Source organism: Diadema setosum, chromosome 8, assembly GCF_964275005.1.
Source record: "Diadema setosum chromosome 8, eeDiaSeto1, whole genome shotgun sequence".
Taxonomy (NCBI): domain Eukaryota; kingdom Metazoa; phylum Echinodermata; class Echinoidea; order Diadematoida; family Diadematidae; genus Diadema; species Diadema setosum.
Window position 1 is genome coordinate 28,181,267 of NC_092692.1, and position 24,935 is coordinate 28,206,201.

General features: G+C 39.7%; 1 protein-coding gene across 1 annotated transcript in view; it reads left to right on the plus strand.

Moving 5' to 3' along the window:
- Window positions 1-24,935, plus strand: part of LOC140231462 (beta-1,3-N-acetylglucosaminyltransferase radical fringe-like) — a 101,754-nt gene that overhangs the window by 47,712 nt on the left and 29,107 nt on the right. The window contains exons 2-5 of the mRNA XM_072311592.1: window positions 17,688-17,736; window positions 20,011-20,053; window positions 20,818-20,877; window positions 22,336-22,483. Coding sequence (XP_072167693.1) covers window positions 17,688-17,736; window positions 20,011-20,053; window positions 20,818-20,877; window positions 22,336-22,483 — 300 coding nt within the window. The remainder of the gene's footprint in view (window positions 1-17,687; window positions 17,737-20,010; window positions 20,054-20,817; window positions 20,878-22,335; window positions 22,484-24,935) is intronic.

Below are 24,935 nucleotides of genomic sequence, written 5' to 3' on the forward strand. Positions count from 1 at the left end.
AGATGCGCTCCCAACGGTTATCTTCCCTTCTTGTAGGGAGGAAGGATGGAGAGCAAGACGCGTCCCTCGTGGCTGGGTTGAGGTCTGGGTGAGGGGGAGAAAAAAAAAAAGAGCCCGGGCTGGGGTCATACAGAGGTCGAAAGGAATTAGTCACTGACTGCTGCTGTCCATATTCATCTCAATTTGCCTGTGGATGGATAGGGATGCTTGGACCAAAATCATATTCCATACAAGAGGATCCATATTTCTTGATTGCAGCGATATACATTGTATATTTGAATATTGTTTCATCTGATACTGGCTGTACAGTCTTTAAATGGACCAAAGAAATTAAAGACAAGATGCTGTGGGATTTTTTTTCCACCTATGGAGATAAGACTTTAGGCTATGTATCTTCTTGTCAAGTCTCTCCCCAAGCAAAGTTAGCCATGGGGCAACTCACTTGACAGGGACAATTGCCCAGCTGGCAGCCGATAATTGTTTCACCAAATATATCGCTTATTTTGAAAAAGATATCTTTGGAACTTAGATCACTTTAACACTGTGGCAAGAGGAGTCTCATCTGTTGAGGAAGCATTGAGGGAATAAGACATGTGTTCGTATGAATTTATCTTCTGTGGGGACCAAGAGACTATTCAAAATTAGTCAGTCTACTCTACCACCCCCCCCCCCCCCTTCCCCGTCCTCACTCAACTGCATAATAGTTATTCGAGCAGATGAGTTAAATTCAGTCTTGTAGTGCCCTGGAAGTGGTTTTGTACTTGAACCTGCTGAAGATGATCCCCCGATTTCAGTTTGGCCATATTGTTCATCCATCCAAGGGGCACCTCACCCACTGGTGGTGGCTGGGATAGGCAAAACGAAAACACATGAGGTGGGATGTTGAAAGGAAATGTCTTCAGGTTTTCCCCTCTTGGGACAGCCGTGCAACATTCTGTCACCTGTTCGCAGTTATGGGCCTACACCGGTGTTAAATGCCAGTCAAAACATAATTACCAGGCTTATTGTAGAGACCAACAAGGCTACCATATGTCCCCGGCTGTGGCTGGCTGTAGTAGTCTCTTTGGAAGGTACAGGTGCAAGCTTGTCCTTCCAGATCATCCATGGATCTTGACATTTCATTAACTTCTCCGAGTCGTGGGAAAAAGAGAAGAAAAAGAAAGAGGAAGTATATTAGGTGAAATGCTGGATTAGGAAGGAGCTCCATGTACTGTGAGATGATGAATCTGATTTTGTGAACCACAAAGTTATCTAGCCTGTCCTGCCCTCATCATCCATACCTCTGCAGTCAAACAAAGAAAGGAAGAAAAAAAAAAAAAGGAATGAACACACCAAACACACAAAGACAAACAAACAAGCCAATAAACAAAACTGTGAATGCTGTAAAGTGAAATCCATGCACATGAACATTGCTTGTTGTTCTGTAGATGAAAAGTATCATAATTTAAAAAACTTTTGCTGTTTTTTCCCACGAGAGGATAATGACCTAGCAATTTAATCTATCGCTTAATTAGAGTGTTCTTTCAATTTTCAATGTAGACCGTTCCCCATCATTGCAAAAACATCAAGTAATTCTGTTAATGGTAAATTGTAAATTGCCTTCCTAATCCCATTACAACCTGTGATGCATATTGTAACAGCAATTTTAATTTCATGTATGAAATGGTGGATACATGACTGATTACTGCAACGGAACTTCACAGTTTTTACTTCAAGACCTGACTAAATTTGGCAAATTAATTTGATGTCGAAAGCTAATTAAATGTGCATTAAGGCTAAAAAGTTTCATGAGGATATTGGATGACAGTGTGACATTGCTAATGAGATTGATTTTCTCATTAACATATCCACTTAATTACGTATCAATGTGACACTTTCCTAAAGATGAAAATTATTGATTAAGGTCATGTGCATTTACTGGTGGGAAAGGCAATTTTTTTTACTCAGTCCCTTACGTTCCAAGTTGTGTTACTTTTGTTTGTGCTCATCAGCAGCAATGAATACATTGTAGCAATCCTTCTGATTACCAGTGTGATCATTATCATAACCATCACCATGAACAAGTACATGCATACATGTCCATTTTTGACAAATTAACTTGCTTGATTGAACTGCATCCTTGTATGAGAAGGAGAAAAAGGATAGAGAGTATAAATAGAGTCTGCTCATGGAAGGATGATCGGACATAATTGCATTTACGAGGAACTTCGCGCTAATTTAGCGAGCTTCTTATATTGCCCAGCTATCCCATGAGTGTCATAAGTGGGAACTCATCAATTTCCACCTTGTGAAAAAAAGTCCCTCTCTTTCTCTCTCTCTAACTCTTCTTGAGCCATTTTGTTTTAATTGCGTTATGAAGCCCCTCAGGCCAAACAAGGAAGGAAGGGGTTAGGTATGTTGATGCTGTGGCTCAGGTGTCCTACCAGAACTTAAAATATGTTTTGAGAAGATACATTTCAGAAACTTACAACTCTGTCGCTCATCAGAAATGCAAAACAATATTTTTTTACTGTTTTTTTTTTTTTTTTTTCAGGGGGAGGGGGAGAGGGAAATTGGTCTACTGAACAGAGGATACAAGTACTCAAAAGCAGGCATATCATGTGATTTTTTTTTTTTTGTAGCCACAATGAATAGTCGGGTTGCGCATACCAGGAAGAATATTCTTGCATTGTGTCAGTACGGCAGCTAATTGTATGGCAGTTTGACTGTCTGAGAGTGTATTACATTGATCCGATTGCAATATTGTTTGTGTTGTTGAAAGTAGTTTTACTAGAAATTTTGCGGAAATATGGGCGAATTGATTTGTAGCAATGCAGATCAATGTTAGCAATGTCATCTGGTATGAAAATAATAGATGCTCTCTAGCTTCTCTTCTTCTGTGTCAATGTAAACAGTATGGTATAGTAAAATAAACAACTACCCATTTTGATCATTATATACATAGATATACTGATAAAGATTAGAACAGCACAATTATCACAGTGTAGAACCTGATTACAATGTATAGTGAAGGAAAATAGGACTGTATAGAGCGGGATATGGGCCAGTGAAAAATGCTTGATGATGTTCAGTTAGATCAAGTTTGAAATCATATCAATTTGCCAGATCAAAACAGCGCCACCGTATGATGGGCAACACAGTCGAGGTTTGGTCTTTAAATCATGGATGATTAATGGATTATCATGTCTGTTTTTTGAGTGAATTGATAAATATGTTATAAATCATAGGATTAATTGTGAAATATGCAGTACACTTCCATGAGAAGAAGAAAAAGGTAGGGGAGAACGGGGAGGAATGAAAGAGGAAACATTTCACCAATGTTTTCCATCGTTGGTTTGCTGATTTCAGGCTTTTCTCTCCTCCCCCTACGCCCACAACCTTCACCCATACCACTAGCCAGTTATTCCCTAAACCATGCCTAATCCCATTTCTGGCAAGTGGTTTTCCAGAGATTTTACCCCCAAATTTTGCTACCCTGGGAGCAGAGGGAGAGGTGGAGGGAGGAGCAAGCCCCTTATTCATTAAATTATGGCCAAAATTCATTAATTGGCCATTTCATTTTAATCTTGGACAATTGCTTCCACATCATGTCTGCCAGCCATTTACTTAATGGCGGCGGGGAAGGGGGTGGGGGGGGGGGGGAGTAAGTTGGACAATTTACCAAAATTTGATTTGCCTGAATGTTGAAATTGGGGGGAAATCAACCGTAAATGGCAGAGAAATGGGTGGAAAGTTCACATCAAGGTACTTTTCTGTGACCATGAACAATTTTAGAGCAGCCTTCTTGACTTTAGGTGGTACTCTCTCCTCTGATTCTATGGCAAATCTGGTCTGAAAATTGTACTGTTTTTTGTTGTTTTTTTTCGTGAGAGTAGAATATGTCTGATTCTGGCTCAAAGTTCCATTGTGTTCACATAAAGACTAAATGTTACAAGTGAACAGATATACATGTACTTGATATCTTTTGATCCTTTGAATCAAATTTGAGAAAATTATGTTTTCTATTCCTTCCTGTTGACCAACCAGAAATGAGGATTTCCCTTGAATTGTCATCTTGTTGGGGATACGCTGGGGATAGCTCCTGTTCTACTAATGGCATTCAATCTACTGCTACTTGTCCGATTATTTCTTCCAGTGCTTGCTGGTCTGTTGCTTTCCTTCTGCCGGTTGGGACAACATTGTTTTTCTTTTTCTTTCATTAATTTCTTTATGGAATGAACAATTTTGCAAATGAATGAATATTGCCTAAATAGATGAATGAATAAATGAATAGATAAATGAATGAATGAATAAATGAATGAAAGAATGAATAAAGAGGGCTTACACTAAGGAATACATTTCGATCACGGGTTGGTATTGGAAGTTCGTAGTGTAGGATGTTTCTTTTGTTGTAAGGCCTGTACGTATATCCAGCTTGACTGACCTCCAAAGGATTACAAAATGTACCTCTTTGTAGAGAAGATCAAACCGTATCATTGTCGGAAAGTTTGTGAGGGTTCAATTGAAGGAAGAATCCGCTCAATCCTATCCTTCCTCGGGAAGGATGGACACAGAGAGAGGAAAGAGAGATAGATTGAACAAGACGAGAGGACACAGCAAATGGCTGGCATTGAACTCTGCACCATCCACAATGGCAGCAGTTTGTGGATGGAGTTCAGGTACGCCGCTGAACTTGCCATGAACTTCCATGGAATGGGTTGCTATCCAAACTAATCCTCTTCTCTTACGAAGAACAAGTGTGGTGGATTCTTCACCAAACCACTGTACCCCCTTCTGAAAAATAAAGTCACCCTCTACCCCCCCCCCCTCCCCCCAATTGATCCTATGCTGAATTGGCGGACCAGAAAAAGCTTTGCTGTTCTCTTTTTGTGACCTTTCTGTTTTCTGTTTTATAGCTTCTAGGGATCTGCTGTCTTGGCAGGGTCTTGGATGGAGGAGTGTTAGGAAAGAAAGTGGACCTGTTGGATTGAGTCTCTCTGTGATTTTTAAACACACACACACACACACACACACACACACACACACACACATAGAACAACAATGACAAAAACGACAAAAACTAAAACTGTATGCTGACACCCCACGGGTCATTGACCTGAATGCTGAACCTGGTTATGGTGCCAAGTTTGGTGTGAAGTGCGCTGAAATCAACAAGTGCGCGTTGTCCATGACTGAGATTTATAATGGATGAAAAAAGGAAGAAAAAAAGCATCACACAGATCGTTTGTTGCTTTGTGTATCTTCTTCAGAGGATGTCAACAAGCTTTGTTTGTTTGTTGTTGTTGTTGGGCTCTAAATTGTTCTTGAATTTAGTATCTGAATATAAGAACGACCCAAGTCCATGGAAGACCATTTCGAGTAAACTTGAAAAAAACTTCATATCTTTTTTATTTGTCCAATAATATTCTATTTAACTGTGATGGGAAGGCAACATTGTATATACAAATTAGAACATATATTATTATGACAATTAACATTAACATTAATTGTGGAGAGGCCATTTTGTGCGATGGACTTGGGTCGTTCTTTGAATCATATGGACTTGGGTCGTTCTTTGATTCATGTACATGATATTCTGCTATAGAGATGAGAGAAGGACGAGAGAGGGCGCTATCTGAATGTAAGAATGACCCAAGTCCTTCATTTTTACATTCATATAAGATTTAACTCATTTATTTCAGGCACTTCCGGGGGTAATTAGGATTTATCATTTATACACAAGATGAGTCCATGCATAAGCTACAATTTCCCATGTCAAACTGAATTTTGCCAAAAATTGGACTTGGGTCGTTCTTATATTCAGGTCTTCAATTGTGCAGAGAGTTCTTAAATATTTTGAAATAACATTCACAGAGCAAAGTGTAACCATCTTAACCCGTTGAGGATGAGCCCCAAGTATACCGTATGTCCCCCCCAAATTACAATGGTAACCTCCGCAACGATAACTTCAAAAACAGTGAATCAATCGAAATACAATTTCAGGGTATGAAACTATAACTCATTGCCCACATCTTACAAAAAACCACTTTCGATTTGCTTCAGTGGTCAAAGAGAAGTGAGGCTCTTCGTTGAGCATGTCACGAATCCCTTCCGTCCAAGTTCTGTCCACAGCGTTCACACATTAATGTGCAGTTCTAGTAGCATCCAAGTGCTAAACTTGGGAGAAACAGACCCATGACATGTTTTACAAAGATCCACATTTCTCTGTGACCACTTAACCAAATTGAAAGGGGTTTTCAGCAAAATATAGGCAAGATGTTATATTTTTAGACCCTGCAATAGCATTCATAAAGTTTAATCACATTAAAAGTAATCAATGCGGAAATCCGTTGAACATTTTTTTTGGGGGACATACTGTACTTGGGCAAGTGTCTATGGGAAATGCGTGTTGTAGCAAAATCAGCCCGTCTCAACGAGTTAAGAATGGAATTCAAAGTTTTCTGCTGAGAATATCTTGATAAAAACTTACAAATTGTAAGTGTGTAAAATTCATAATGCGCACTTATTTTGATGGGTTAATCATGAGACAGGAGAGATGATTTGCAGGTCTCTTACAAAGATATGGAAATCAAAACTGCTGCATTGAATTTGGGGAGAAATTAGTTTCCTCAGTTAAATGACTCTAAGGCATGTGCACTAAAGCTAGTGTTGGCAGCTTACTGTATATGCCGAATATTTCGTGAGGTTTTTATTTTCGCGAATTTCGCGAGTCAGGTGCTATTCGTGAAATTAAGGACACGCGCAAATATTGACTCTGATTCCGATGTGAGTGTGACGTACGTGTTTACACTTCTCTGTTTGGTACAGGACTCCACGATCGTGAATTTAACCATTCACTTAAAAGTTTAAACTTTGCATTGACACTGCTACCAAAGATATTTAGCACTGTAAGTTAGAATTAGCGTGGGTTTTTGCCACTGTGATGCATGCACGTTATCGGCTCGGCAGTCTGCTGTGCACAAATACGGCTGTGGTGTGCTGACAGCGCCTGGGCAGATAACTTTGTGTGCGACTTTGGACAGGAAGTCACATGACAAATATTGTGATTTTTTCATAATGAGTGCTATCATTGCAAATTGTCGCAGCAAAATTCAGGCATAAAGTCAGGAAGATTGTATTCTAGTCTGTGATTATTTTCTGGCAATGTTTCGGCTGGCTCTGTTGCACAGTTGTCAAGCAATTTTCACCCAAATGACAGGATTTTTCTAATATTGTGATATTTCACTGGCATTGTGACTTGAAAGAGGAAGTTGGCATTAAAGTTAGCAGTTATGTAATCATCCTACATCCACAGGGATTTTATGTTTTAAAGGTGAAGTCAATTGTTTGGCACCAAATTGCTTGTGACTGGACAGCAATTTTTGGGATTGTCCAGGGGGCCCTTTGTTAGATTTTGTGAGAAATTTGACAGAAATTGCAGTTCTAACAGAGGCATTTAATTCATCCTTAGTTTGTGTGTGTTTGTGTATATGTGTGTGTGTGGTTGTACAACATGTACTTGTGTAAGAGGCTCTTTCAAGAAGAAAAACTTTATAGGATTAGAAATCAAAGTCTTTTGATGTCAATGTGTGGTCTTGCTTTCCTTAACTTTCTCTTCCCTCTATCCATGTTGTACATGTATGTTCATGCACTCTCGATTCCCTGCTAAATGAAAATTTCACTTTGAGATTCTGCTGCATTTCTTGGTGTATATTTTCATTTATTTTCCAATTTGAATGGCATATTTTTTTTAATGCACGAGTATTTGTCCCGACCATTTCAACAAATACTGTAACATAGTTTGAAGCATATCTCATGCCAGTATCGAAACATTACAGTGATGAGATCAGCAAATAATACAAAAATACAGAGCAAATTTTATACACCAGCCTCAACCACTCCCCTTTCCATGTCATCCTCCTTCACCTGCTGGAGTCCTGCACCTGTTTTCTAAAGGATTTTCAGGATGGTTTATCTGATATCTGTTTTTTTTTAAATCCTGAAAAGTCTGTCATTATGATCGAGACTGACTCTCCAAAATCATCATATTTTCATCTTCAAAATGTTTACTTTTGTAGAATTGTAGAGGGGGAGAACAAATCTCCCCTGTACTCCTTCATTTTTGTCATATAAATGCTGTTTCATCATCATATATATATTTTTTCTCTTTAGGTAAATATATTTGTCGGTGCAGCCATCTTGTCTCTTGCGGTGCAGTCATTGAAAACAGCCAAGATCACATGACATGGCTTAAAAATCCTGAATACCACTTCACGTGCCTGATAATATGACAATTACAACATCACACTGTGATGCGCCTTGAACAAGGCTAATACCAATAAAGAGGTCCGCAGCAAGTTATCGCTCTCAGATCAAGACATGGCTTCCCAATCGTGGTCTTTTGCAACATTGTTGTGATGGTTTGGGTACGATCTGCCAGGAATGGAGCGGAACATTTTGATTGTCATGATGTGGTGATTGGGTTGAGTCGTGACAAATTGGGGGCTTGTCCGGGAAAATGAACAGACAAGCCGTTTTCTTTCGCATGTTCCATGCGGATTGTGGTGAGGACTCTCACGTCTGGTTGTACACGTGTGCTGTAAGTACGTAGTGTATAGCGTCGATGGTGTATAGGCTCATGTCGTATCGGGCCTATGTACCTGCTTGCATGTAGGTTCTGTTAGGCCTCATGCGTTTTGGTGAGGACTCTCACGTTTGGCTGTACACGTTTGTTTTTAGTATGTAGACAAGTGTATAGCGTCGATGACAGGCTTATGTATTGGGCCTGCATTGTTTGCATGTTGGTTTTGACAGGCCACATGCGTTTTGGTGAAGACTCTCACGTTTGGTTGTGCACGTTGTGTATAACATTTATGCTGCGTAGGCTTTGGCAGTCATTGACTGTGTTTGTAGTTTTCAGACTACATTTTGTGTGAAGGCCTAGTGCAGATTTTGGTGAGGATTCTCACGTTTTGGACGTTTGTCGTTTTTGCATGAAGGTCTTCTGTAGACCGATTTGGGTGAGGATTCTCACGTTCAGTTGTGTGCGTATATAGTGCATAGCGTGGGTATTGCGCATTGGGCTCGCACGTGTTTTGTAGTCGCAGACGGTCGGTCTAGCGCGTCGTGTGTAGGGCTAGTGCAGTTTGTGAGTGTGCGTATGCTGGATGTGTATGTGTGGGGGCTTGCGTACACATTGGCTACGGGTCACGCCGAATTTTCTGGAAGATTAGCCTCGGTTAAAGGCTTTGATATATTTTCCTTAGTTTGCACAATCGTGCTATGTGGTCGTTTGTAGTGAGTGTGTATACTCATTCTATGTCCTTAGATCACATGCTAATGTGATGCCGTGGTGTTCTGATTGTATGCCTGATTCGAAGGCTTAGGGATTTTGATGTTTTCTGCTTATCGTAGAAAATTTTTGCCTGTTCTGCGCGTGTGACTGGGTTCATGCGTACATGTGTACTCATATGCAGTGCATTTCTTTTGTTAAGGCTTTGTAGTTTTGTGAGGATTTGTGACTTCTTGCAAGTTTTGATTTTGATATTCCCACAATGGCTGATGTCGTGCAGAGCTTTGTTGATGAACCCACTCAGGAAGGTTTTAATAACCTGAGGAAGGCAGAACTGGTGGAAGTTGCTCGAATTTTAGAAATCCCGATCAAAACATCGGATCGAAAAGCAGAGATCAAGGACACAATTTCGGAGTTTTTTACCAATACTGGTATTTGGCCTGCCTCTTTGTCAGAGGATGAAGCAGGGACAGATGATGGTGAAATTATCACACCTTTGGTCACCCCTGCAGAAAGTGAATTGAAGAAAATTGAGATCCAGCTTCGGATGAAGCAGCTGGAAGTCGAGGCAAAGAAAATAGAACTCGAAATCAAGTCAATCGATGCAAAATCGAATGAACCTTCTTCCGGCAGTTCAGCAAAGTCATCAAAATTTGATGCATTAAGGCAATCTCAATTGGTGCCGAAATTTCGTGAAGACCGGGTAGAAGAGTTTTTCCAGCACTTTGAAAAAGTGGCTGTGAGTTTGGAATGGCCCAAGGAAGTGTGGCCGACATTGATACAGAGCTCGCTGGTAGGGAAGGCCCAAGAGGTCTATGCGTCTCTCACTATCCAAGAGTGTTCTGACTATGAGAATTTGAAGAGTTCCGTGTTAAGGGCATACGAGTTGGTGCCGGAAGCCCACAGGCAACTGTTTCGGAATTATAGGAGAAGGGATGATCAGACATTTGTTGATTTTGTGCAACACAAGCAGACCCATTTTGAACACTGGTTAAGGTCGTCTGGTGTTGATGATTTCCACAAACTGAAAGAGTTGGTGTTGTTAGAGGAGGTGAAGAGGTGTGTTCAGCCAGATCAGCGGCAGTACCTGGAGGAAAGGGAAGTGAATGGTGCCAGGAGAGCTGCTGTCCTCCTTGATGAGTATGTGCTTACCCACAAGGGTACTTTCAAACTTTCTTCAAGCAAGAAAGGAGGCCAGGGTGTGCCAAGAAAAGGAGCTGTTGCTCCAAGCATTCCCAAGCCCGATCTTGATCAAAAGCCGAACAAGGCTTGCTTCTATTGCAAGAAGGATGGACATGTGATGTCAGCTTGCTGGAAGTTGAAGAAGAAGCGAGAAAAAGAGGGGATTAGCAACCCCAAAGCATTGCCAGATGCTTTTGCTATCACTCGCACAGAACATCTGCCATCGTTTGAACGGGTGGCAGAGAATTACAGACCTTTCATATCTTCAGGGTATGTTAGTTTGACGCCTGATAGTGAGCAGGTTCAGGTTCACATTTTGAGGGATACAGGAGCATCACAGAGTCTCCTGTGTGCAAAGACATTGCCATTTTCGGTTGAATCTTCTGTGAATTCGGAAGTGTTTGTGAGGGGAGTTGAAGGTGGGAGTGTCCGAGTGCCTCTTCATAATATCGAATTGAAGAGCGATCTTGTCAGTGGCTCAGTTGTAGTAGGTATTTTGCCTACATTGCCAGTCGAAGGTGTCACCTTATTGCTCGGCAATGATATCGCTGGAGAGAAGGTTTTGCCTCACTTTCTCCCAAGTAAGACACCCGTGGTTGACGAAGCCACAGAGAAATTGGTTCAGGATATGCCTGATGTGTTTCCCTCATGTGCTGTTACCAGGTCAATGGCTCGTGAACTGGAGAAAGAGGAGCAAGAGGATATCTTGGCTGATACTTTCTTCTCTAGACTTGAAGAGTCTAGCAGCAGTGATGATGCACATATGGACCATGGTCAAATGTCAGAGATTTCTCGTCAGAGTCTGGTTGAATTGCAGGGCAAAGACCCTGAAATAGTGCGTCTTGCACAGTCACTTGTACTTGATAGGAGGAAGAGGAGAAGACTCTGTCATGTCAACATGCTAAAGGAGTATGTTGAAAATGTAGAAGAGGCTAATGAAAAGCCTGTTGCTACGGTTGGAATCGGTTGTGAAGTGGATGGTGAAGACAGTGAGAGTGATGATGTGGAAATTCCGCAGTTGATGTTGAAGAATTCTGAGGTGTTAGCAAATCTATCTGACACATTATCTCATCTTCCAGGAGTAGAGAGAGCTCAGGTGATGGATGTAGTCCATGAGTATGAACACCTCTTCAGTGATGTACCAGGTCGTACTAGTGTGGTGGTGCATGATGTTGATGTGGGGGACTCCTCCCCTGTCAAGCAACACCCATATCGTGTGAATCCATTGAAAATGGATGTTCTGAGGAAGGAAGTTCAATATATGCTTGAACATGACCTTATTGAGCCCAGTAAGAGTGGATGGAGTTCTCCCTGTGTGTTGGTTCCAAAGCAGGATGGTTCTTTGCGTTTCTGTACGGATTACAGGTTGCTCAATTCGAAAACAAAGTCAGACTCGTACCCTTTGCCCCGCATCGATGATTGCATTGATCGCGTAGGGAATGCCAAATACGTCAGTAAGTTTGACCTTTTGAAGGGGTACTGGCAGGTTCCCCTCAGTGAAAGAGCGAAAGAACTGTCTGCATTCGTGACTCCTGACGGATTCTTCCAATACAAAGTGATGCCGTTCGGGATGAAGAACGCGCCCGCTACATTCCAGAGACTCATCAACACCGTCACGTCTGGCTTGGTGGGATGCGAGGCGTATCTCGACGACATCATAGTGTACAGCCATACATGGGAGGACCACCTTCTGAGAGTCAGAGCACTGTTTGACCGCTTGACCAGTGCCAACCTTACGGTGAACTTGAGGAAATGTGAGTTCGCCCGAGCAAAAGTCATGTTCCTGGGTCACATTGTGGGACATGGTTCCGTCAAGCCTGTTGAAGCAAAGGTGGAGACGATCCTGAACTTTCCCCGCCCACAGAGTAAGCGAGAGCTGAGACGATTTCTGGGCATGACTGGCTATTATCGGAAGTTCTGCCATAATTTCGCTGATGCTGCAACACCGCTCACCAACATGTTGCGGAAAGATTCGCAGTTCGAGTGGTCAGATGACTGTCAAGTTGCTTTCAACCGGCTGAAGGCAATGCTAGCGAGTTCTCCGGTTCTTGCAGCGCCGAACTTCGACAAGCAGTTCATTCTTATGGTGGACGCGAGTGACACAGGAGGAGGAGGAGCCCTGATGCAGAAGGACGACAACGGAGTTGACCATCCCGTCGCGTACATGTCCAGAAAATTCAACAAACATCAGCGACGGTACTCCACTGTCGAGAAGGAGACGTTAGCGCTCGTCATGGCTCTTCGTCATTTTGACGTGTACCTGAACACTACAAAGTATCCAGTGCTGGTGTACACAGACCACAATCCGCTTGTGTTCCTGTCGCGAATGAGGAACAAAAATGGACGCCTAACCAGATGGGCGCTAGTGCTACAGGAGTACAACCTCGTGATACAGCACGTACGTGGAAAAGACAATGTCATTGCAGACGCTTTGTCCCGTGGATAAGATAGAAGTACGCATATTTCCACGGATAGGACAAAAGGACACAGATGTGCTTATTATCCATAGATAATAAGACTGGTAATGACTTGGAAACATGAACAATACGAGACAAAAGAAATGTGTTTCCATGCATTTGTAAGAAAATTATATTTCTCATGTTGAAGAAAGAGTGTTATTGATTGCTTTGAAATGATGACACAAACATTGTGTACACTGCTTTAATTTATTCTTTTTGTTCTTGTCTGCAGGGAAAAAGACAGCATGTTTTCCAAATGGTCATGATTTTTGCACCAAAACAGGGCAAAATCATTTCAAGTGATATAGCATGAGTTTTGCTATGTTTTATGCTTTATATGGTGAAGAAAGGGGTTTTCAGTAATACAGCATATTTTGATACAGGGTATAATGTAGACATTGTATTAATTGGAACTGCAAATTAAGTTGCATTGCTGTTTGCAAAAAGCACACACAAGCACACAAAAGCTGTTGTTGCATTTTTTTCAAATGCTTAATCTGCAAGAGTTGGAATTTGTGGCATCACAGAATTGACCAATTATACACATTTTCCATAGCATAGATATCGACTGAGTGAAATTATGACACTATGATATTCATAATGTTGTGAATGTGTAAGGTTCATGAGACCATACAGGTGTACAGACATAACCAGGTTATATTCATGTGATATCTTGTTTCAGAAACAGAGAGAGTATAACAGGTGTTCATAATTGCATTGTTTTGCTATACGCTAGTCACTGTACATGCATTTATTGTCTTGAGGAACAAAGCTTTACAGTATTTGAACAGAAGTGTCAAGAAATTAGAAATGTAGAGATGTTTGTCAGACCAAACAGTTGAGCTGAACGCATTGTTATGTCAGTTTTCATCAAAGGTCAGATTGCTATAAGCTCACCATGTGAAAATGGTTAATAAGTATAGTGAATGGAAGATTACTTCTATTATTGGTGACATACACAATAATCACAACAAAAATGTGTGAAGTTCATTATGCAAACTGCATGATTATTAGCTAGTGTATGCAGGTTATTCAGTGATATGTGTAGCGGGTTTTTTTTTTTCAAGCATATGCACATCAAGCTAAGATAGAAGTTTGATCTGTCCATACTTATGGCATATTGTTTCATGTTACAAGTACAATGTACATGTACAGTGTATTTTGTTCTGAACCAGCAGCATTTCTTAGACTTCGACTAGGTGTTGAAATGTTTGGCCATTTGATACTCATAAGCATTTCAGGAAAGCTAAAGAGAATACATGCTTCATGATTTATGACCAAGCAGAAAAAAAAAAAGAAAAGAAAAGAAAAGAAGGAATGTTGTGGTTGTAAAGTTTTGCGCGTATACGCACATGCTTGTTCCGAGCAGGTAGTGGGTCTATATTTAGACAGTTAGCCTACGCTCAAGAAAGGTTTTGATAAGGCTCATAAGTCTGAGCTTGTTTATGTGAAGAATCCACTTTAGTGTATGAACACACAACTGTGCATTTTGATGTATTGTGTTTCGGAACATGTTTGTAACGACTGTTTGCAGTTTGACCGGAAAGTTCTTCCATAACTTCCCGTCTTAAGGGGGGAGATGTGATGCGCCTTGAACAAGGCTAATACCAATAAAGAGGTCCGCAGCAAGTTATCGCTCTCAGATCAAGACATGGCTTCCCAATCGTGGTCTTTTGCAACATTGTTGTGATGGTTTGGGTGCGATCTGCCAGGAATGGAGCGGAACATTTTGATTGTCATGATGTGGTGATTGGGTTGAGTCGTGACAACACGACAAGTTGAAAAGCCTTCAAGTGACTGCTTAAAGAGTGCCATCAATTATTCACGTTGTAACGTATGTTATGCAGACACACTTTAAATGAAAATTGTTCCCAGATTATTTCACAGAAAGCAAAATCAGCGTGTTTGTTTGGGCCACTCCCGTGCTGGAGTTCAAGTGTTGAAACTGCTCTGAAACTGTTTTTCGTCAAGAATGATCTGAAAGAAATAAGGACTTGCAAGGAATTCTTCAGGGTCAAACTTTTAATATCTGCAATATTCTCTTTACTTCCTTGTCTGGTATGTTGTCTGTGAATCTTACTTTGTGTGTTCGTGAGAAATGGGGTAGGGGGAGGATGAATAGAAGAATGGTGTTTATGTGAAGGTATGGTGCAGGGGTATTTTTGGCTCTTCCCTTGTATCTGAATAGGTGGAAGAGTTCAAGGTTTGTCAATTATTTCATTCATTCTTTCTTTCTTTTTTTCTGGCCAGAAGTGTGATTATTTATCAAAGATATTTTCTTTCCCCCCTCCCTACATCCCCCACCCATTCTTCCCTCTTGTTCAGGTCCAACACAGTCAAGATTGTTAACAGAGGAATGTGTAATCGTGCAAATTCTAATTGTGCCAAACTGAAGAGCGCTCAACAGGAAGCAAATCAGGGGGCTACGAACAGAGCGAGTGATATGTTTAATCTTCGCACCTTGGTGAAAAAAAAAGGGAAACAAATAATGGAATGCATAATTATTTCACAGTCTGGTGATCATGAAAAGGCAGCGAAGTCCCCTTTCCTTCCAAATTGAGAAAACAATCTTGATAGTTCGTGAAAAACATATTTTGGTTGTTTTTCTTTTTTATAAAAAAGAAAGAATGCAGGCTTTGCCTTTTTAAAATCAAGTGTAATTAAGATTATTGATCTGATAGCATGTTGTTAATTTTTTGTCTTTCTGTTGATTGTTTTTTTTTATTCAAAAAAGTTTTTGTTTTGTGCTTCGAATTTTGATTGACTTTTGTAGATGTGCTTCAAGGTAACAAATTAATTTCACACTTGACTGCTATGGAGACACAATTAGATTATTGTTTTTAGAGTTTTCTGAAAGATTTGAAAACATGAATGTGTGTGGTACAAGATAGAAAATTAGATGACTTCATTCAATTTCATTTTCCCAGGGGCTTCTCACTTTTTTGGATAGAAAATTCAAAAGTACAGTCAACCTTGTCTCAGTCAAGAAGACTGAAGAAATAGCTTTGACTTAGAGAAAATTTGACTTAAAGTGAGGGATTAAAATCAAGAGAGTATAAAGAGAAGAGGACTAGAAAAGACCTTTGACTTAGACGATTATTAAACTTATGCAAGGTTAACTTCAGCAAGGTTGAATGTATAAAGCCATAAAACCTTTGATACCAAAGTTAGCCCTTGTATTAAAATGAGAAGTACAGGGCCCCATTTCATAAAAGATGTTAGGATAGTAACTCTTGCTGGAATGACAACTTCCAGTAGCAACAGCCAATCAGGAAGCTGGATTCTTGTTGTTACTATAACAATTGCCATTCCAGCAAGAGTTGCTATCATATAAACTTTTTATGAAATGGGACCCTGGAATTTCTTCTCACTTTGCGTTCAGATGCTACTGATGAGGAGAAATTGTTGGAGATGTACTTCTGTTTGCAGATTGTATGTACTTCCTTACAACCTTTTCCTTATCTTCCTAGACAATAGCAATCAAATTATGGCAGAGATATTGACATTTTACTGAAAGACACAAAAAAAAAAATGCAGCGCTGTTGTTGTATGTTTATGCAAGATTTTGTACTGATGTAATGACCCAATAGCTACATTTACACGATGTTCCTAATCTTAAAGATTAGCTTGAAGTTTTAAACTTGGACGATTAGCTTATAGTTTAACCCTATGTTGATGTACTGGAAAGATAGCAATTGGAAAGTCGATGATTAGAACCGCACAGTTTTCTTGTGGTTTATGCTCTATCCATGTGCCGTAGGGAGTCCCCGACCATAGTTTAACATTGTGTTGATGTGATAATCAACAAACTCGAAAGTTGGCATGACCTGTCCATCAACCCCAATCCCCTTGAGCTTCCGGGTCAACCTCCAGTGCATGTTGTACACTACTGTACAAATTAATTGGGTTTATCTCTTGTGCTGCATGTATGTATTTCTTCCGGTTCTGTGGTGTAATTATTGAGTGGGGCTCTCCTCGAAACTTTAATCATAAAGATTAGGTGTCATGTGAATGCACATTGTAGTTTTAATAAAGACCTACAAGCTAGTCATCAAAGATTACAAACATCATTGTGAACCTAACATTTGCGTGTTTGATTGAGGTCATGCTTTTAAGTGAGCTCCTGTAGGATTGAAGTATTTATCCGCGCAAGGAAAAATGAACCTTGCGATATCACAGCGGGGTATCTCCTCTGTTTATATCACTCTGTTTATATCATCTCTGTAGGAAGGAAAAAAAAAAAAAAAACGAAAACCAGATTATTTCTTCTTTTCCCAGACAACGTGATCTGATTGATACAGCAGAAAAGAACAGCTAGGAGTTGTTTGTGTTTACTTCTTGGAGGTAAAGAAAGTTATCAAGAGTTGGGTTTGTGGTCTGCGAGCATGGCAGGATGTAATAAGTTCATTTTTCCTCCCTCCGGTAATTTCTGCTGCCATGGGAAAATTCTGGGGAATGGATGGAAAGGTCAGAATATTTCGTAAATGGTTCAGCAGAGGATTAGGTAGCATGCAATAACTTTCAGAGCAAATCAGAAGTTTTCAGATGATGTGGAGCGATAGAGATGAAAGATATCTTCCATCTTCCTTTGGTCATGTTGCCCTGGTTTTTATTTTCTACATTACCTGTTTCTTTATTATTTCCACAGGATATGCCTAGGCTACTCACTCTTTGGTTTGTTTGATGTTAAGAATTCATTTCTAATTTATGCTATCATTTACAGTGCATGTTCGCATTTTTTCATTTAAAATTTGTCTTTCTATTTTTACTTGCAGACAAACTTTTTCACTGACGTTGATGACGTAGAGTTTCAGCAGAAAGCAAGTAAGTATCCCCCCCCCCCTTTGCCAGACAAACTTGATTAATGCTTCCTCCTTGATTTCAATGTGACCCTGAGTTGTGTTATTAATTTCCAAAAGGGTATTTTTCATCAAACTTTAATGTTTTTTGTTTCCATGGAAACCTGTTAAAGGATGCACATGCTCGACATCAAATATTTTTATCAATCATTAATCTTTAGATACTATATTGCTCAGATCTGTATTTTTCTTTTCAATATATGCATATAAAATATAAAATGATATCTAAATACATCATGATATCCTTATGCTCATTTACCTTTTCATGCATTCTAAAGTCCTTTTAGTTTCCTTGTGTGCCTGTTTGTCATTTGCTCATCAACCCCTTTGATATGTTATTACTCTTGATGAATTTATAGATGAGGCATTAAAATATGGTAGTTTTCTCCTAATCCTCTGCTTTTTGTATTGCTCGGTGTTACGAGGTACCTAATTATTATCTGTTTTAGTTTGTGTTTGTGTGTGTGTGTGTCTGTGTCTGTGTGGTTGTGTAGTGTGCATAGCAGTTTAAGAAGATATTTTTTCATGTATTACCTTACCTTTCAAAACTTTTCAACTGACTGTTGTTGTTGATTGTAGAATGTGTTCTTAACAACGGTCGTGACTTTGCCAAGGTTGCTGAAAACATTGCGTTTGCTTGCCAGAATGTTTGTTAGCTGCTGTTGTGGCATTTACTGTTTGTGTTTTCAATGCCTTGGAGCTGTTGGGTCTCTAACTTTAGGAAGAATTCAAAAGAAAGAAAGAAAAAAGACAAACAAATGCAAAATGAGTGTCTGCAATGGTTAATTTAGCATTGGCAGTGATTCAAGTTACAGATGAGTGATCAACAATCATCGTTTCGGCAAACAGATGGCTTAATTACCTTGCTGTGCTCTACTTGATCACAAACGTGACTTTGCCGTGAACAGATTTCAGCATACCTGAATTTCATCTGTTGGTAGATCTTCGCGCAGAGCATTGTCAACAAGAGTGCTTTGCCCTCATAAATTTGTGCAAGGCTTATTAAGTTTTCATAAACTTAATGTTGGCATATTGACACATTCCTTTGATGTGCAACGTATTTTATATTCATTTCCTGAAGTATCATAATTCAGGGCCTGTGGTTCCAACTAAATTGTTTTTCTCAGTAGGAGGATACAACTTACCTGGTATTAGTTTTGCTTTCAAATATTTTTCCACAAAGGAATAATAACATGATTGATAACTCCAGGTCCCTTACATAGCAGCCTCTTTGGAGTAAGATGAATGGTCGGGGAGATCAAATGATTCCATTTCACAGGGACCTTATTTCTTATTTCAATTTGAACCCAGCGTGGTTGTTGTTTTTCCTAAATGCTGATAAGATCTGTTTACAGAGGACAAGTTTTGTTTGTAGTATGTCTGTTTGTGTGTCTTCTTTCTGTTGTTGTTGATACAATGAGCGAGTGTGAAATTTAGACCCTAAACATTAAGTTTTTGTTGTTCTGTATTCTAGTAGATGGTGGCAATTCTAAGAGGAAAATCAATTATGAAGCTCATGTCCTTCCCACTTGCTCCCCCCCCCCCAAAAAAAAAAAAGAAAACAAAAAGAAGAAGAAATGAATTAGATGGGAAAAACTCTGCTTGATATTAGAGAAGTGAACACTTGCCCTTTGATGAGGTTCAGTCAGTGCACAAAGCAAAACAAAATTCTAGTCCGGAAATGATGAGTGAAAAACATTTTTTTTTTTGCACTTTTCTGACTTCTTTGTTTTATAACACAACTTTTGTGATATAATGAAACAAAATACCATTTTTTCGGTGAGTATACACACATATGTACAATATTGTGGCACATGTGAACAGTCCATATAATGAAAATTGGTACATAGCTGCTGTACTGAGTAATAACACACAAAAAAGTAACTCTTTTTGCCTCATTTCTATTCCTGAAAGGATTGAATTATTTTCTTGAGAGTCCAGGCAATAGTGATAAAATCCCAAAGGTATTTGGGATGTGACACTTTCAAAGGTGCCTAGTTACCACAGCCTTCTGTTTAGGCAAGTGGTTGTATAGCAACTTGTAGACATTTACAATGTAACATAGACATTGACTGATTGAAAGTGGCAGGTGTGAAAGGGACTTTGCTATTAAATTGGCAACACGTTTAACTCTTCATTGAGAACAATGCTTGCACTTCATATATGTTGCCAAATAGAAACTTATCTGCACCTGTTTGTCACTAATTGTGTTGTTGATGCTTTTGTTTCTTACTTTCAGATGGTCACATGATTAATACGCAGTGCCAAGGGACACACTCAAGGTGAGATTATAGTGATTTGAGTAACTAGAGATGCACTATAGCCCTTTTTACACTTGTGTTTCTTAACCCCGTACTTTCTCTGACCCAGGACTATCGTTAGTCCCGTACCAATTTTTTCAGCTTTTTACACTCGCCAATTAGTCTCGTACTAAGCTCTTATCATGTCAGATATATTGTACCCCTCAGTCTGGGCTGAATGAAATTCCCTTAGATGTTGGTGGCTTCATCTTCTGGAATACGGACCAGTGCCATCATGATTTAAATATGTAATGGTTTTGAGAATGTCCCTTTGAGTTGAGGAATTCCCACTACTCCCCCCTCTCCCCCTGCAGAAGGACCCTACAACCATATTTCTACTAAATGCATGTGATAATGAAATGACATTTCAGATTCATTTTTGCTCTGTATTAAGTTGCTTCATCTGATAATATGATATCATCTCACCAAAAAAGGGGATTTTATGTTTGGGTTTTTTTTTTCCGGCAAATATTCAAGTTCAGTGCACAGTGCAAAGTAGGTAGAGCATGTCATACTATGGTCCCTTATATTACACACTCATTGATTTCTGTTGCCTTGAATTTCAACTCGCCTTTTGCTCACACAATGTCACTTTTCCTTGGAAGTAGACTTTGTCATATTGTTTGCTATGTTACTGGTGTACCTAATGAAGTGAAACTGAGCAAAGGTCAGTAACTTAATTACGTCAACACCTGTACTCTTGTTGTTATACTTTATTCCCCTCTCTCTCTTTGTTCTCTCTACAGATTAGCGCTGTGCTGTAAGACATCATTCATGCTGGATATGTTTTACAAGACAGATAAAAGGTACGGAAGTGTGTGGCACGTGTTTGAAGCACATAACTACCCCACTCCTATGCAAATTTTTAATATTTTCATTCTGTAACTCAGTACTGAAAGACAGTTGTGGCCTGCACGCAGGACCATGCTAGTTGCTATGCAGGGTTTTTCAAACTGGAGGCATCGCTAGATAGTGCTCCCGAGGGATGTCTTTTTTTTTTCTCAAGGGGGGATCCCAAACTTGTGCACGTATGCCACCTTGTTAAACTCCCACCGAGATAGGGTGATAAGTCTCGTCAGGGAAAAGTGGATCCCGACTGATTTTCCCAAAGTACCTTGCCGGGTAATTGTCTTCCCCTAACTGGTGACCCTTGACTCCTGACCAGTTGGACTGTTGTGAGAGAGGGGTTAATGGGAAGAAGGAATCTCTGTGTGGGTCATACTCAGAGACAGCATGATGGGGAGATAGGCCCCACCTGATCTTATGTTGTGTGGACATATATTCCTGGGAAAGTTCAGTTGGCAATGACGAAGGAGCAATCTGATCTTATGTTGTGTGGACATTCCTGGGAAAGTTCAGTTGGCAGTGACGAAGGAGCAATCTTGCAAAAATCTTTGATATTATTGAGAAGGTGTGAGCATGCCAAAGCAAATGCTGATCCTTGTCATTCTGTATTAAGATACGTTGCGTATATTCATGAGCCAGTAAAAGGTTCATGTATGAGGTCGCATTTTTTTTTTTTTAAGTCAACCAGTTTGAACAAGAAAATTATGATGGGATCAGCTTTGACAATTTCTTCTCAAGCAAGTAGCAAGCTTCATATGCAGCAAGCCTCATATCATTCGTTCGTGGATGGGTGCAGCCATTTTGTAGTTTTATTCAAAAGCCACTCTCAGAACATCAGCCATATCTCAGGAAAGCCTCTGAAAACTAAAAGTTGACAAGTATCCTAGTGTGTGTTTTGAGATCTGTATTTCCTTGGTCATGAGAGACATATGGTGCTCTTGTTACCGTTATTTTCAATTTCATAAACTCTGGATCATACGAGTTGTGCAGGTAATAAAATTTATTGTCCAAGAAAGATTGGTAGTGACATAAGCTTGTCTAGAGACAGATAACAACTTTTGATTTTGCTTAACAGATGTATCAACGCTATTCATATGAAACTATGCATGCACTGTGAAATGCTATACTACTTGGACATTGCTTTAGCACATAAGGTATTGGTATAGACCATGATCTGACAGTAATACAGTCAAACCTGTCCATAATGTCCACCCAAGGGAGAAGAAAAAAAGTGGCTGTTATGGACAGGTGGCCGCTATTGACAGGTTCTTTTAAGAACATGCTCTCTCTCTCTCTCAGAGGAAATTGTTTTCAGTGGTCATATAGGGCAGGTGACCATTATAGACAGGTGGTCACTAAGACAGGTTCAACTATACCACACAAACTCATACTGTCTGTTTTTCTGTTCCCCTTCGCAGGTGGTTCTGTAACGTTGATGACGATAACTACCTTAACGTCCCGGAGCTGCTGAAGCTGCTGAGGCAGTACGATCACACCCAGGACCATTACCTGGGGCGGGCCAGCCTCAGCCATCCCATAGAGGCTATAGATAGATATTCCAATCAGGTAGGTTTTACTGTTCTCGCATGCAGTATTGGACCTACAGTTTAACTAAAGGTTGGTCCTGATACACGATTGTGCCAACCAGGAAGTTTATTTCATTGTACAGGTTTTGCAATAATTGGAAGTTGCAGTAATAACAGTTATCATATCAAGTACACGTACTAATCAGCTATGAGCATTTTAGTCATGATGGTGGTGAACTGCAATTGTTGCATAACATTGTAATAACAAACATTCATACAAAAAAAGCCTCCATCGCTTTCCCCATAAGGTACGTCAGTAAAAACCGCCATTCCTGGTTTGGAGACTTTTGTCGAGAGAGTGCCCACAAAGTTCAGAAGCATTTACTGTCTTCATGTACAACTTGATAAAACTTAAATGGTTTTCCTGAAGTGGGTAGGGCCTAAATGAATTGAAACACTCCTGCATTGTAACAACTTGCCTTTATCCATTGAGAATCATGTGTAATGTGAATCAGTGAAACATGTGGGATAAAAATCTGTGTGCATGCAGCTGTATTTGGGGCAACCTCATAATCAAGGAGGATCTCAATTCTACGGCTTTGAAGCAAAACAAAAAAGAAAGAAGAAAGAAGAAGAGCATGTGTAAAACGGATTCAGGGGAGAACGGTGGGTTTATTGAGTCTGCAGCCACCGCCTTGGTTTCCTTGGCGGGAATCTCCACTTTAAGCTGGCTCTTGAAAGATGGAATTTAGAACAGGAAACCGGTGTGCGCAGACAGAGATAGGGATCTGTGCTCTAGAGGCTGTGGAAAGTGAATGTCTTCTTAATGGTATATTTGAAGGATAGAAAGAAAGAGTTAGAAGTAGTCTATAGGTGTGAGAGATACTGTCTCTGCGATATATTGTGCAGTGGTTTATTTTTTAACAACATGCTTGTTCTGCTGCAAGTACTCAAATCTGAATGATAAGAATATCCCAATATTGATCATCAAGTGAATAAGGCAAGTCATTTATGGTATTTACAATATATATGTTCTATTTTATGCACTGCATGAAAAGCATTTAAACTAAATGAGTAAATTAGGCATAGCCCAGAAGCACTAAACAAAGAATAAATCCAGTGCATTCCAGCTTAGTTGTCTGCATTCACAGCAGGTTTACCGTAGTATTAATTACCGTGGTAATTTGTTGGTACTGTTCTCGTCGGCAAAACACCACAATAATACTGCAGATATTCATCATGTACCATTCTCATTCATAAAATACCATGGTATTTCTGGTGAGCAGTGCGCATGTGGGGATATCTCCAGTTGGAAGAGACACAAATTTTCTTTATATAGGTCATATGAGAAACACACGCGTGTATGATCGGGGCTGTTTCGCGACAAGATTCACATTCGAATCTCACTTGCGTATATTTCGTGCAAAGTTTGAATTACCTGTGACATGTTTCACTGTGTATTTGCATTCACTTGGCAAAATACTGCACAAAATGTCACAATATTTAAACGTAAATATGACTTGACGTAGTTTACTATACCAGTGGTATTTTTGAATGGTGGTGATGGGTGGACCTCGGGTCAATGAATCTCAAAAGAGTATCAAATAATGATGAGGATGATTTATCACATTGATATTGCTCCATCTGTCTAGTAAAACTATTCTGGGGCGCATTGTGAATCAGGAGAAGGAGGAGGAGAAATTCATTAATCTATATGTCCTTAAATAATCAATTAAAAATACTCCTCATTGCCCACTATTGATGTGATTGTCTGCCTAGTGTAATGTGACAGCGCAATGAGCAAAGGAAGCCGCACAGAGAGCAGTTGATATTCAATCTTTCTGAAAGCCAGGAAGTGAATTCTTCATAAATGCTCGTTTTCAGTGATATTGATGCCATGATGGAAAGCTACAAGGTATCAACTGTAGATTCTGTTTGTTGTGGATTTAATGGATAAACTACTTTCGTTTTGACTGACATATTCTAGATTAGCTTACATATTGATGCAACCAGGAAGAGAGAAAGGAAAAAAAAAACAAAAAAAAAAAACACCCTATGTTTTTCACAATAACACAGTGCCTGGGGATTTTAATTTGTTGTGTAAGTAGGTTTATTTTTGAGTGCGTTTGAGGTTTTATTTCCGTGTATGTGAAAAAAAATTTAACTCTTTCGCTGAAGGCCAATGTGATCAACAGTCTAAATTTTTTGAGGATGCGGGGACAACTTTGCACTTTGTTACCTGCCTTTTGTAAATTGCTGTCAACCATGACTTATGCAGAGCACATTATTTGCATGGGTAGAACCAATTTGAACACAGTCCTTTAAAGGCATAATTTACCATCTGCAGATGAAACAAAAATCCAGTATCAGTGCTTCAAAATAGTTCTAAAATGTGAGTTAGGGATAGAAACAACCAATGTAAAGATTTGAATCAGTGTAATCGATGTTAAGTATTGTTTGATATACAAAATGTGAACAATAGTTATGATAAA